Source organism: Dromaius novaehollandiae, chromosome 1, assembly GCF_036370855.1.
Source record: "Dromaius novaehollandiae isolate bDroNov1 chromosome 1, bDroNov1.hap1, whole genome shotgun sequence".
Classification (NCBI taxonomy): Eukaryota; Metazoa; Chordata; class Aves; order Casuariiformes; family Dromaiidae; genus Dromaius; species Dromaius novaehollandiae.
In genome coordinates, this window is record NC_088098.1 from 68,661,401 (window position 1) to 68,677,187 (window position 15,787).

Consider the following 15,787-nt stretch of genomic DNA (forward strand, 5'->3'; position numbering starts at 1 on the left):
AAGCTAAGTAAAATTTCTGTAGCATTTTACTGTCTTTAACCAAAATCATAACGTATTTCCAAACTCATATGACACACATGCAATTTATAGACAGCTAGTACTTCTGATTGCTTCAGTGTTCTGAATGAAGACGCGTTAGACGTTTCTAAAAGGCATAAAATGAAAGGGAGATCAAACATGAAGAAATGCTTTAAACCATTCATAGCATGGCTAATTAGTTTTTCTCCATTCACTCTGTTGTTTGTTAAATATTTAGATTTTACTTCTTCATAACTTCTGCTGATATTTAGAGTTAGGCTATAATTCTGTCTTTGACAGCATAATTTGTTGCCAAGGGAATAATTACGTTATCACATTCAGCTTTTTATGGCTTTGTTGCATGATCAAATGGGACTTATTAGCAAGTTGTGTGTGAGAAAAGTTCTAAATGGGAAATTTTTGGTAGCACGTACAGAAGACAATTGTAAGTGCTTAGAAGAAATATCAACAACTGGGTGTATGTTAGTTACTAATATGAAAATCTCTAGAGCTTTTTGAAATACTGTCTTTTCTAATGAAGTTTTCCAGCATTACACTCAAAGCCACTAATTTTTAGAACCTTTATGGCCTACATATTACAATGGTAGGCAGGATTTCAGCAAATTAAGTTAAATTTAAAAAAGAAAAAGAAGGTTCTTGGCTCCAGTGACTTTATCTTTCTATGGTCACTTGGAAATGAGGTGTAAACCAGTTAGATGGTGATATATTCCTAAACATCTTTTTCTTGTTCAATGGATTGCAGGAGGTTCAAAAACAGTAGGGAAAAATGTGTGTTCCTAGTCTTTACTTTAGACTAAAATACTTGATACAATTCAGCAGTTTTCAGTTTATAGTGTTTTGGAATGAGGGAATACTTCTGTCTTCAATAATGTAATATATTGCTTGGGGGGGGACAACAACTGTCCACATTAAATTTAAAATTAGGTAGCATGCTGTTGCTTAATCAGCCAAGCTTGTCAGTGTAATGTACAAGATTAAATAGAGGAAATGGCTTATATAATATGTGAAGTGGTAAAAAGGATTTTCTCTTTTCTGGCATCAGGTAAAATTTATAAATGTAATTTGATAAACTTATACTAATTTAGGGAAATGCCCAAATCTTATAAACCTGTCATAATCACCTCCACAAAAGGTGCAAGAAACTACTTAAGTTTTTACAGTAAGAAATCATTGTCAAGTCTAAAATATATTTCCTTAAATGTAAAGTCATGGAAGAGAGTATTGGAATACTTGTCCCAGTTTGTCTGATTTTTTTTTTCTCTTTGCTTTATTATAGGACTGCCAACTGCATTAAATAAATGCCCCAAGAGTCTTTAATTTGCTTTGAGTACCACTGCTTCTAGGGGTGGTTATCTCATTGATTTCTCTTTATTAGTTTATCCATTATCAATTTTCATTTATTTTAGGCAGAAAAAATTGTAAGTTTCTGCTAGGCTAATTGAGGCCATGCCTCTTTCTTTGTTATAAGCATCCCTGATCAACTTACATAATCACTTACACTCATTGAGTTTTAAATGCCCAGGATACTTAAATTAAGTATTTCTACTCTTGATTCATACATAATCTCTGAAAATAGTGTCTAAAACCTTTTTACCTAGAGCATGTGGTGGATTTCCTGTCCCGTTATCTGTAACCCTCACCTTTTTGGTCACAAAGAATTCAGTACTGTACATAACAATAGCTATTAAGTTTTTACCAAGGTTGCATAGAAGAATTTTCAGGCAGGCAAAACCATATGTGTAGAGGAAATAACTTGTATATTGTTGCAGTAAGGTGTTCTCTACTAGTCAGATGTGTTTTTTATCAAGACTAAAGAACTTCCCATGGCCTTTTTTAGATTATGCTCTTTTTCGTACAGTTGTTTTCTTTGAGATGCTTACAAATTTTTATATTACACTTTCAGAGATTTTGCACTATGCTTTCAGAATTGTTGTTGTTGTTGTTGGAGTTCACAGATAGGGCAAAAGAGATTGAAGGGACTGGCACACACATCTCTAGCCATATGCTTGCTTTCGAGTCTTACAGCCAAAAGAATTTTTGTCCAGAATCCTTTTTTTTAAAGGGAGGTTTGAACCATTCTGGCGCCTGTTTCTGAGATACTGGAGAGAGATTTGATTGTCTTTTAGAAAGTGGCCTTTTGGAAACGAGTAGCAATCCCAGGCAATGACTATTTGTTTGCCAACATGGGACAAGTATAGAATGACAGGCTCACAGAATAGTTGGGACTGGAAGGCATCTGTAAGGATCATCTGGTCCAACCCCCTGCTCCAGCTAGAGCAGGTTGCCCAGGATCATAGCCAGGTGTGTTTTAAATATTTCCTAGGATGGAGACTGCACAAACTCACAGGGCAACATGTCCTGGTGTTCAAGCACCCTCAGTGTTAGGAAGTGTTTTCTTATGTTCAAGTGGAATTTCCTGTGTTTCCATTTGTGCTTGTTGCCTCTTGTCCTGTCACTGGGCCCCGCTGAGAAGAGTCTGGCCCCATCCTCTTTATAAATATCTGATGGGAGGTTGTAAACATTGGTAAGGTCTCCCCTGAGCCTTCTCTTCACCAGACTGAACAGTCTCAGCTCTCTCAACCTCTCCTCAGATGCTCTGATTCCTTAATCGTTTTGGTAGCCCCTCACTGGACTCACTCCAGTAGGTCCAAGTGTCTCATACTGCGAAGCCCAGCACTGGACCCAGCACTCCAGATGTGGCCTCACCAGTGCTGAGCAGAGTGGAAAGATCACCTGCCTCGACCTGCTGACGGCGCTCTGCCTAATGCGGCCCTAGATGCCATGGTGGTCAACTTGTCCACCACGACACCCAGGTCCTTCTCTGCAGAGCTGCTTTGCAGCAGGTCAGCCCCCAGCCTGTCCTGGAACATGGGGTTATTCCTCTCCAGGTGCAGGACTTGACATTTCCCTTTGCTGAACTTCACGAGGGTCCTGTCAGCCCATTTCTCCAGCCTGTCAAGGTCTCTCTGAATGGCAGTGCAACCATCTGGTGTATCAGCCACTCTTCCCAGTTTTGTATCATCTGCAAACTTGCTTGAGGGTGCATTAATTAAATATAATCCCAGTCTTCTGTATTATAAAATTTTAAGGGATCACTTAGGTGTACTACTAACTCCAAGCCAACGGTCTTCTTACTATACTTTTTGAATTTATTTGCCCCTGGTAACTACAATAAAAATAACCAGAAGTAGGAACATAAGCGTTTCAAATAAAAGCTAGGTATCAGCAGATTTTTTTTTCCTCCATCGTAAGTAAAGCCACGGACCAAAGAGATCCTACTTGAATGTCTATGTACTGTTACTACAGAGAATTCCAGCAAACTGGTCATTCAGCACCCTTCTGAATTTTATGTTGAGTAAACTTTTGCTTGTGACTGAAAACCCCCTTTCTACTACGCTCAAGCTATTTTTGTAAAATTCTCCGTGCTTATTGTCATAGTGATCTTAGTATTTCACAGGTTGGTTTGTCATAGTATAAGCTCTACTGAATTTTGTTTAATCTTTTTTTCATTTTTTTGCCTCTTTATAAAATGGCTATTTATGTGAATGGTTTAGGCGTTAGATAGAGTTGTTCATGTACTTATTCCACTTCTGCTGGTGCTTTTAGTTTGTAGTTTCTTTAAGTTTTTTAGAGAGTTCATAAAAGTCAGCGGAACTTGAATGAGTTGTCATCAAAAAAAAAAAAAAAAAAGGAGTAAAGGCCCCACAGCCAGGGTCCATATTTTCTCTGATGTTTTGGTCCTGTTTTTTCCTTTTCACCACCCTCTTTCTGAGATGTTGAAGGTGGTTCTGGGAAAAGGTAGTAAAGTGGAGAAGGCTGGAACAGTACAAAGGGGCTTGGACAGAGTTGCCAGATGTCCTGTATTATACATGATTTCTTGTACTTCAGCCTGAAATCTTATGTCCTGTATTAGCAACACATAGAATGCTACTTTTTCTTGTATTTGTCAGGTTATTTGGAAAAGATGGGGGGAGCTACCCAGCCATCACTACTGTTCTTTCTGCTGCTCCTTTTTTTCTTTTTCCCTCACCAGAGGAAGGAGAGAGACTCAAGAGCTGGGGCTGTGCGAGTGAAAAAGGACTGTGCTTGGATGCACAGTATTGCTGTAAAGAGAAGGCAGGAAGGAAAAGTGCTTTTTCCTTTGTTTCGGACAGAGGAAAGGCAGGAGAAAAGCTTGGCCTGATCCTGTTGCCACTGCTTATACCTTCAGGAAGCTGTGAGGAAATGAATAAAACTGCCAGTCTGGGCTCAGCCTTATGCTGACATCCATGACATGCAGTCTTGTCTCATCGGTGAGGTCAAGTCTCCTGGTAGGGAGCCCCTAGTCCAGTTGATCATTGCCACTAGAACAGTACATGCGCAAAGGTCATCTGTATAGGATGTTACCGAACACGGAAAAGGATTCAGGAAAATATAAGACGTAAAAAATTCTCAATAGCTTGGCTTTATGGTACAACACGCAAGGTACCCAAATGCTAGCTCATAAATAATGTAGCTGTTCATATACATCACATGTTGAGGAGATCCTTTTTTCATCATTTCCAACAGGAAAATGCTTTTATATACTACATCAATAAGGATAAAAACCAAGCCAGAGGATCACTTTTGGGGGGAAAACAGTTATTTACTAGAAGTAGCAAGTGATATAAACCAAGATGAATGGATTTTATTTGGTTTTATTGCTGTGTTGCTTTGTGGTGTTAGGCAGTTCGTGCTTTGGTTTGCTTACATGTAGAGAATAATTCTAATTTGTGGAGGTTTTTGTAACTTTTTTTATTAGAGATACTCTATGAATGTATTACTATTAGTGTTATATCATAGATAGCTTGCTGCCCAATAAAGAAAACCTTTTAGATCCTATCTGAAAAGTAAATGATAGCTTTTCTGAAGTGAGAGAAAATCAAGGCAATATCTGTGCTACGGAACAAGCAAATATTCTTCCTTGAACTAGTAGAACAGTTCATTTCAATGTGAATAGCATCCACCTTCAGTCTGGGGAGTAGTCTCGTGGTAAGGATTGAAGAGCACAAATTAGATATTCCTTTAAGCTTAGAATGTGGGACCTGCTGTTGTATCCAGCATAGCTCTGTTTTAATCTGCCACTTCTTCAGGATGCACCACCTTGTGTGTGCGATAGCTTTAGTTAACAAAAGGTGTGTGGAAAGATAAATACTCTCTCAACACCTTCTTGAATAGCTAAAAGTTGGTCAGTATTCAGAAATGTTGATATCCTGAGGGAGGAAAAAGACTTGACGTTTTTGATTGTCACAATGACTCTTTGGTTGGCATTGCTCTACCAATAATCTGTTTCTCAGTCTTTGCCCCATAAGGGCTTCAGGAACTGGAAATTTGGTAGAAATAACTGGCCTTTGCAGATGGTGTTAAACAGCATGGTTAAGTGCCAGTGGTAGAAGTGATGGAGAAAGTCCTATACATCAAAGTTGGATCTGTCTAGAAGACAAAAACTTTTTTCAGAACTGCTCTTGTGAGAATGCAGTTTGTTTTCTTTCTAGTCTGGATAAAAACAATCTTTGAACAGTTTCACATAAATTAATTTTGGCATTGTTCTAAGTCAGAAAGATACAATTTGAAATATTGTTTAAAAAAAAAAAAAAGAAAAGAAGAATTAGCGAAAGAGCCTGAAGCCTTTGAAATCCTCCTAATAAAAAATGCTTCTAAGCCGGTATACTCCTAAGAAAATATGTCAGCCTCCCAGTTATTTTTGTTTTATAAAAATTTCAGTCAGCTGTAGTTTGATAGCTTGGTTTTGAATCTTACTGTTGATCAGGTATATATCTTCTGGTATCACCCAGTTCATGCATTTTTTCCTTTTCGGACCAAATTTTAATGTAAAGGGAGAACAGCTTCTTGTATCAGTTCTAGTTTTCTGTTTATATGATATTGTAGAGGCTGGGGGATAGGAGACTTTTGGTTTTTGTGGAGGTTTTTTTGTTGGTTTTTACCTTACATAAACAGCATCGTAAGCTTACGCTTTTAAAATAAGGTACTCTTTTTCTCAGGTGATTAACTTACCAGCTGCTCAGACTTCTTTATGTTTAAAAACAACAACAACAACATAAAAGTGCCATATTTACAACAACAAAAAAACCACGTTTCTCATTAGGGAAATAAAATACTTTTTTCCAAATGTACAAGTTAGGTTAAAAAAAAAAAATAGAAGGGAGGGGCAAGAAATTCCAGAAGGCATTAAAAACTCAGGCTTTCTGTAGTATTTCAATCTGTGAAACAAAACCTTGCTATGCAAATTCACGATTCCAATATATATGCATATAGACAGAATGAAAGATCAGAAGTATTCACAATACTGTCTTCCTGTGTAATATTTGAAACTGGTATTGCGGAAGAGATCAAAGAGCTGTTCTTTTTCTAAAGTTTCCAAAAAAAAAAAAAAAAAAGAGAGAGAGAGAGAGAGAGAGAGATCGTTCATTAAGTAAGTGATATTTCACTTTCTTTTGCAGAGGAGAATTACTTGTTTTCATAATTTTCACTTGCTGTTAGGAAGATCATTTTTCAAACAAAAAAAATGGAAAAATATTGGTTTTGCCTTTTGAAAAAATGCTGAAGGGGGTGACATCCCAAAGCTGGGTTGGTTAAAAGTTTTTGTGGATATTAATCCAGCTCTATACAGCACAATACTTCTATAGGCTCCTAAAATTTTCTAAGTATTCCCTGTCCTCAGTTATAGAAGAATCCCAGACCATTTTCTCTGCGCGCTAAGCTTTGTATTTCTGAAATGCCAAATGTATACAACTTTTACTGTAATGATCGAAGGACCTGTTTTTAATATTTGCACACATGGCAGTAAATATAAATCATGATAGAAAATGTCTGACCTATGGAAATACAAACCAAAATAGTTTCACAGCAGTCTGGGGGATGGGGTGGGGGGTTAAATACAGTGACTAATGATTCAAAGTTCCCAAGTATATAAAACAATGCAGTATATAAAGGCATTTTGTGATCCAGCAACATGTGCCTAAACCTGGCTTCAATATTCAGAGGCTGTGAATGCTTATATCTTTATAATATACATTGAGTTATTAAATCTATATTTTAAAAGGCATTTTGATAAAGGTTTAAGCGTTACGTATTGCATATTTCTTATACTGCTTTTCTTTTCAAAGTCTTGTAAAGCTAGACTTACTCTAAGCATTCCTATTTTAAAAAAGGGATAGGTTTGGTCAATGAACGTTCTGTTAGTTTTGAGTATTTTTATGTGTTTTTGCTACATCTATTTGACATTATTAAAGTTTTCGTATGTTTGATATTACTGAATGATGGAATCTATAAAAAGCATGGGATAAAATGTAATCTACTGCATTATTAGAAAAAATTAAAGTAGAGGCTATATTTACAGTGTCGTCTTTCAAATCTAGCCATGCTGTAAACTGATGTTTGCTGTATGCTCCTCCTGATTTGAAATAGATGAAAGAGAATGAACCTTTAATCACCATGGTTCACACTATGATTGAGAACTCGGCGCTAAGACCGCAACTGTACCATCAAGTAAGGTCTTGGATAGTGAATGAAATTGCTTTATCATCTGCGAAAATTTTCCTTAGTGACAGTTTTGGTTGTTCCTCAGATTTATTCATAACATTGGTGTTTCTCTTATTTGCTTTGGAAAACCACAAGTCATCCATGCTTTATAAAATGCTGCAATATCGTTAGCATGGCTTTTGCTGCATTTTTGTTGTTGAGTATTAAGTGTACCCTTTTGAATAACCTTTTTCTGTCTAGACTATTTAATTAGCTGATGTCTTATGCAGGTGTCCAGTAAATTCATGAAACTTCCAGTGAGCTTCCAACATTTGTCGTAGCATGACTCTATGCAATTAGTGTTCAAAGATGCTTCTTTATTTTGATGACTACAAAAGCATGTGAGTGGTGTTTACCTGGTCATTTCTGGCAATTTTGTTTCATTCTAGGAAGTGGATTTACAAGTTTTTGTTTGCACCTACCAAGCCTTTTAGCCACTGAAGAAAGGATCAAAATTACTTTGATCTGGGGACTGTAAATCCGAAAGGCAGTGTCTGTTAATAAAGTCACAGCAGACTTAACAATGCACATAACAATGCACATGTACAGAATATCTAGTGATGGTTGCAAATGGCAAGACAGAAGAATTGGAAATGTGAATGGAAATATTGTCTGCGAGTTGAGACCTGCGTTAACTTATGAGCATGGCCAATACATACCTGTTGGCACTGCAGTGACTTAGGGATATAGGGGCTGGACTGAATAGTTCCTGCTGTATCAGAAAATGTTTAAGAAGTTTCTAGTCACAACTGCAACAAAGGTGGTGGTGTTATTTAAATGACGGTGATATTTTGCAGCTGATAAGGTGTGCAGGTCTGGCTGACAGTCAGAAGAGAGTATCTGACCCATTTCCTTCAGTTTGCGGTAATGACCTTGTGAGCCAATAAATAAAGGTGCGTAGTTAGAAGAAAATAAGGCATTCTACCGTATAAAGTAATCATTGACTAGTGATTAATGTTTTGACATGTCTCTAAAAATTGCTGCAGCTTAATTTCATGTTTTATTGTACTGGAAGTCAACTCTGCATTGTAGATTTTCTTGCTATCTGGAAAGGTTGCAAGAGTCATCTCTACTTCCCAAGGGAAGTAGGTTGCAAGAGACTTTGCTGAAACAATGGTGTATGGTAATTTAATTCAGGAGCACCCGATTTGTACTCTTGTGTGCAAAAAGGGAGCTTCAACATGGAAGCCGAAGGCGCTATTTGGAAGTGGAACGGGAGCAGTAAGGTTCCCTCAAACCCTAAATGAAGATTGTTTTTTTGTTGTTTGGTGGTTTTTTTAAAGATGCCTAGCTGTTGTAAATAGTTTTTAAAAAAAATAATTTTCTATGTTAGACTCTGTACAACAAGCAAGTCTTAACGTATGTACAATGAACAGCTTTGGGTGTGTCAGAGTAAACTAGCTGAGATTTTAATGTTAATCTAGATGCATTTGAGTATAGCTGCGCCAGGGCTTGTCTACCCAGCTAGGTAGGGGTACCAATAAATCTGAGTTTTGTCTCGATGAAGCTATGCTGCTAGCTCTACACAGCACTGCTTTTACCTTGCAGACATACCCACCGTTTCATCTTCGATGCTGAATTAGCATCTTAACGTTCTTGTCAGAGAAACGGTGAGCCCAAAGGGTCACAAAGATTGAATACCCATTTGCCACTGGAGACGCAGTCTCTTCAGGTCTGATTTTTTGTGATGTGTGGGCAGGCTTGGGCAGAAGTAGCCCTGTGTTGCATAAATCAGAGAATAGCAAGACCTTATGATTTCACAGCTGAAGTTTCCTGTAAGAAATATTGTATTAACTGACTTCCCGGAAGGATAAAAATATACCCAGAGTTTGCTGCTTAAACTGACTTCTAAATTCTTCTAATGCAAAATTAACCTGTTTAAAATTGTGGCAACTTACTTAAAAATTTAAACATTATATAATTTCTTATTTAGGTCAAATTTTTTTTAGCACTCCTCTTTGACATTTTAAAAAAAATTTAAACATCTAAATTGGGAGAAGTCTCTATGTAAGCACTTGAAACTCGTTTTGGTGTCTGGATAAACTATTTTCTGATGACCATAACTATTTCTGCAGGAACAGAAAGGATCTTTCTTTGCTTCAGTTGAGTCAGTTCAGTGTTATAACTTAGCTCATTCAGATTTAAGCAAGGGAAAGCAAGAAGAACTTGTTTTCTTCTTTGAATTTGTGCAATAATGTAAGTAGGGTGTCCTAGTTAGCAAAAAAGAACTGACTCAGTGTAAACCTCATATTTAATTAGAAGTTTAAATGTCTTGTTTGTTTGTAATGATTAACAGTTCTTTTGTAAAATAACAAAGTTTCCTATTTAAAATCTGTTAAGATATTTTTGTTTGTGATTTTTAAGTAATCACATTGTGAAAAAATGAATTATTTAAATCACTTCAACTTGTATCAGTCTACTCTACAGACTGCTGTAAATATACAAATATAAGCTGGGTCACTGATTCTGTATGTACAGAACATATGTACAGACAAAAAAAATATATAGACTATATAGACTGGGGTTTTTTTGCAGCCTGAACCCTTCTCTAATTCGGGTTTGATTATTTTGTTCCTTTATAATGCTAGGTGAGGAGTGTTAATCTTTTTATCTGAAGGGGGATTTGTTGATTCAAAAATTTTCAATTATTCTCAGTCCCTCCTACATGTGAGTGGGTTTACTAAAGGGGAGGGGGGACTTGAAAATCTGAGTAAAAGAAAGCAACATCCCTGTCTTTAATTGGGTCTTTTTTCTTAATACATTAAAAACATGATATAAAAATGGTCCTTTTTTTTTTTTCTTGCAATTTTTTAAACCAGATGCATACATTTAAACTGTCTACACATATTAGATTTTGAGGTAGAAATATTTTTCAGATTTTGTTTATGAATGCATGGGATGATTGTATGTGAGCTAAAAATCTTGTTTTCCTGCTCGTATTTGAAGTTATAAATGACATGTTCCTTCTTTTTGGGCTCTGTACTGAGCCAGCTAAATTAAAAGATCTTCTAATTCTTCTAAGCAAGTGCTTACTGTGGGATAAATGCTCATTTGCACTGCTTCCTGATAATAAAAGGTCCTTTGAAACAGAAAAGCCTTTTGGAAACCTGGCTTTAACCGCATGCTCCGCACAAATGTTCTATATTGTCCTGTTTTAATTTCTTAAGTGCAGGAATTTTGCAGAGTTGCTCAGTGTGCTCTTAGGCTGTGAAACTTCTTGCCATATTTTATTTATTGAATCAAAATGATTAGCGGGAATCTGAAAAAGGCAAATAAAATGGTGAAATGATCCCTTCACTTAGAAATTTTTAATCTTGGCTACTTTAATAGGTTTAACCCTTCATGTTTCAAGAGAGATTTGCTTAATCTGTCTTTATTTGGGAAGAAACTTCCCTCTAAGGACAGTGTCCACTGTGGTTGGTTTATACACTTCTGCGATTAATCTGATACTGGCTTTTGAAAGAGGTGGTGCATCTGTTGGTGGGACTGTAAGGTATGTGACATGTACTTTTCTAGGAGATTAAATTTAACAGTATGGATTGTTAAATTCTGGTGTGTATGCACCTATGCAGGGAGGATCCACAGAAAATGGAAGTGGGTATTTTAATCTTCATAGGAACTGGCATATTAATAGAAATTATTTCCAACGTATGAGGGAGAATGAATTAAGGCCACCTTATCTTTTCACATGTAAGGGAGAAGTTTGACCCAACTCTATACAGTTTGCCTTTCAAAGATGGTAAGTTCTGTTTTGGGATACTGAAGTTGCTACTTATCTTTTTGCAGCTTTACAGTGTATTTCACCATGTTAGCAGAAATGGACTTTTTTGTATTTGAGTAGGAAGATATCAAGGAAAACAGTAGAAGTCTGTAGAAAGTCTTGTGGATGGTTCAGTAGGTGGCACTCTTTCTCCGAAATTATTGGCCTGGTGAAGTATTTGTAAGAACGATTCAGTGAAGGAGGCTTTTGTTGAACGTGACATAAAATAGCTCTCGATAACTTGGTCGTTGGAGCTCTTATAATGCATTTCCAAGGTTATTAGGTTGTTAACCTTGCTTGTAATATGTAATTGCATTTTGTCTACTGCAATTCCTTGTGTAATTCCAATAGAATATGATAGCATGCTACACTTTTTGCATTAAGCTGATTTATAGATGTGCTGTGCAAAGAGAAACTGCTGCTTTGTCAGAGATAGATTAAGTTTTTCATGTAATTTTAGAGTTTTTGTGTTAAGTGTTTGTAAAACATTAGAGTAAAAATGTTGAAGTGAAAGTGGCTCTCTAGCAGTGCCTATTGTGGTAAACCAGTAGTTTTACCTAAACTTTTAAACAGTAAACCAGTAATACTGATAAAAGGAAGAAAATGGCAGCAGTTTTAAAAACATGATAGGATTTTAAGAAGAGTTAACACACATATTCTTTGAAAATGTGTTTTGGTTTTCTGAATACTTATGTTCATTTAGGAGGTAGGCAATGATATGGATGCTGAATTGGCAAGCTATTTTAAGGTCAGCTATAATTAAGGTTGAGCTGCTGAATAAAGAAATGGCTCACTTTCTAAAAAGCTACTGGCTTGAAAAAATTCCATTACTTTTTTTTTTTTCTTTCAGGCAAGTCATATAAAATTTTGAAGTGTGTCTTGGAAAGATGCATTTATCTAGTGGTGGATAATCTTTCTCTTGTAAAATCTGTCTTCTGTGAAATATAACTAGTTTTTCCTCTATAAGCAAAAGATGTTTGGCCTAAATTTATATTGACCATGTTTATGAGTATTTTTTAAAGAATATTTCCATTCTTCATTCTTTCTCTCATTAAGATAAAACCAACAGTTATAAAACACAATTCTACAATAGTGGGTGTTTATATAGATTTCTTAAATGTAAAATTTATGACATTCATGAGGTGCAAAAGTGCTGTGGCTTTTTCCATATTTTGACACTCATTTTCATTAAGTGTCCATTTCAGAGAAAGTTACTGTGTGGTTTTAATACACTATACATACTTTTAAATTGTCATCAGGTGCATTTGCATGAGGTATGTGGACATAATGTCTTGAAATGAAACACTTAAGTGTGTTGAAGATTTACTATATGTTTGGAATGCTTGTCTGATTAACCCTTCCCTAGTTGTTTTATTTATAAGTGTCCTTTAACATGGACTTGTGTTTTTATAGTCGTTTCTTGCACTGTTAAGCCACAATGACCTTATTACATGACATACATATAACAGCAAACTATATATGCTGGGACTCATTGTACACATTTTTAATTAAATAGAATATGAAGATTGACAGCATTATGCAAATTCTTATTGCATAGGACAATTCTTATTCTGAAATGGGTAGCTATCATTTTTTCATATAAAATATTTTTAAATCTTGCTACTCGTGAATTTAGAGACTGAAAGAGATAGGAACTTAATGTGAGGAGCTTTATGCAAGTAGTTAGAGGATACCTTACATGCTGACCAGGATGAGCAGACAAGTTTGCCTAGGTCCAAAGAAAAAACAGACAGACTTCTATTTATGGCAGTTGTGGTAATACTCTGACCTCTGGGGAGGGAGGGCATCCATATGAAAAAATAGTTAAAAAGGTCTTTGGCAACGCTTACTGGATATATGTATTTAATGATACATTTTACACACGATCTGCATACTTAAGTCATTCTGTTCTGATTTCAGACTCACATCAAAATATCCTCCTTGTAAATACACTTGATGTTAGTGGCCCCAGAATGATTGATTCCAAGTAGAATGAGTCCCTGTACTTAGAATGCACATACAAAAACTTACATAGTGATGTGTAACAGTGTGTTCAGGTGTACTCCAACTGCAATTTCATCTACTACATAATCTATGTCTGAATTATCACAAGATCAATTGTGCACTTATAAAACTCCGGTTTGGTATAGAAACATAGCCGGACTATGTTAAGATTTAGTTGATGCAACTTTTTACTGGCAGTCTGTTTGACATTGCATTTAGTTATCGTCATTAATATACTTTGGCTAAAAGTATGTTGTTCAGTGTGATAGACATCTGACATTTAAGCAAAAACTGATTTGCTATATTAAAAGTTTTAAGCTGCTCAGTAGTTTCATTTTCATAGTCCAATTAAGTTGTTTTATGGCAGTATTATTCTTCCTTATAGTTAACACAAGAAGAATGTAGGGGTACACTATACAAATGTAGAACTGAAGAGCTGGATATTGATGTAAGTATTTATATTTCTTTTTCCTTGGAAATGTTGGGACTTGTCTTTTTATTTTGACAATAATTTCCTCTCTTGACTTTTGGGTTTGAAGCATACCTTATATAGGAGATTACCAGTAGAAACTGTGTTGTAAAATTGAGGAGCATAAGATTTTATTTTGACACATACTGCTGATTATATGTAAAACACAAAAACTGTGTGTGTCACTTATCCAGGATGGCCTTGCTGTGGAAACTTTATACAAAGATCCAAAAATTCTTTTTCTTAAATACCTCAAAAAGATAAATCATAAACAGGAACAGAACTGGCTTAGTTTCTGTATGACAAAAGGGAGGTAGTCAGGACATTTCATGTCCTATAATATGCTACTCAACAAATGTAGCGTGAGTATATCCCATCAGCTCTGTTATATACACAGTCTTAAATGATTTTTAGCAGAATCAGATGGTTAAGACTCTGCTTTTCATATTTTGCCTGAAATACTGTTTAAAATAACTCTTGCATTCCTTTGATTTACTTACTCACTTAAGATCAACTTACTAAAGAAAAAGTAAGTTGTTGCATTTAAGTTTACACAAGCAAAAATGAATATCGTCGGGAGAAAGATTTAGTGTTTCGTAAGACAAGCAAGAAATAGGTGCAAATTCATAACAAGGCTGTGAGTACCTGTGTAAGACCACAGTGATTGCATGCATCCATAGGGCTAACATTAGACATCTTGGGATTCTTCTGCAGGACACGCGATAGCTCCTTAAACTAAAGCCATTTTCCCTTGCTGGTGCTTGAGAAGATTTGTTTCTTTTATTCATTCTGTAAATATTTTGGACATGATTCACTCTGGCAGGTTATATCACCAGATCAGAAGAGAATTATATGACCCATGGGAAAGGCCAGTATATATTTGGATCAACACTATCTGAAAGGCTGGTGTTTGAGTCACTTGGATGCTGTTTATAAGATGCACAAATTAGGTTTGCCTCTTACTATACTTGACAGTCCATTTGAGGAGTTGTACTTACCCTCTAGAAGCTATCAAAATGCAAAAGATTTGTCAGATGCATGGTGTTGGCTTGACTTTACCTCCTTCCAACAGTCTTTTGATGTCAGTACTCCTCATGGCATTGCCGTGAATTACATCAGTGTCTCTGAATTTTGTCATCATAGCCATATGTAAGATGATTTAACAACAAAATATCTTGTTTAATTAATGGAAATGTGAGAATCATCGTATCCTGGATACTCGTGTCCGATTAAACATTATAACTTAGAGCAGATTTCTTGTGTTAGTGATAAAATTTGTCTCAGTGTAATGGAAGACTCTTATTGGTTAGATGCAGATGTATTTAAGGATCCTGTGCAATCACAATTAAAAAACAGAGTTGTTGTGCAGTCTTCCTCTTTGGGGATTTTCAAGAACATACTGGATAAAAGTCCTGAGCAACCTAGTCTGACCGTGCTTTGAGCAGAAAGTTGGACTAGAGGATTCCTGAGGTCCCTTCCAACCTGAAGTTTCCTGTTATCCTAAAACACAGAAAAAATAGCAAATATCACTGTCATGGAAGCTCCTGCACATCCAAAATGCACAAATATCAGAAATTCAGAGAAGTCTGTGTTTTAACCATCAATAACACCTCATGATGCTTAAACTGAAAGACTTCAGAGTAGTTAATGAAAGTTCAATGGCACTGCAAATCAAAAAAATTGTTTGATCCTCTGCGGGGCCTTAACAAAAGTGGGGTAGCAGAATATGGTTAGTGTTAGTAAATAATTATCAAAAACTACCACCTGAAGTGAACTATAGGAAAGACTATGAATATATGCCATATTCTTTACCTTAATGAAGAATGATAGGTAAACAATGTTTCATTACCAGTTATTAAGTTGTAAAGATTTAGCTGTGATTTAGATATAGATTATATTTAGATAGAAGATTTAGCTTTTGAGTCATGCTATTTGTAACAGTTATTTCATAGAAT

General features: G+C 35.9%; 1 protein-coding gene across 13 annotated transcripts in view; it reads left to right on the forward strand.

Annotated features, from left to right (window-relative positions):
- The window catches only part of PLEKHA5 (pleckstrin homology domain containing A5), a 173,469-nt gene that overhangs the window by 134,870 nt on the left and 22,812 nt on the right, over positions 1-15,787 (forward strand). For 10 of the 13 annotated variants that reach the window (XM_064515670.1, XM_064515736.1, XM_064515685.1 and 7 more), the window contains one exon: positions 13,749-13,811. The exons of 1 other annotated variant lie outside the window; for it this stretch is intronic. In XM_064515670.1, coding sequence (XP_064371740.1) covers positions 13,749-13,811 — 63 coding nt within the window. Of the gene's footprint in view, positions 1-7,485; positions 7,567-13,748; positions 13,812-15,787 lie in introns of all 13 variants that reach the window. 2 more of the 13 variants (XM_064515676.1, XM_064515699.1) reach the window with 1 other exon arrangement.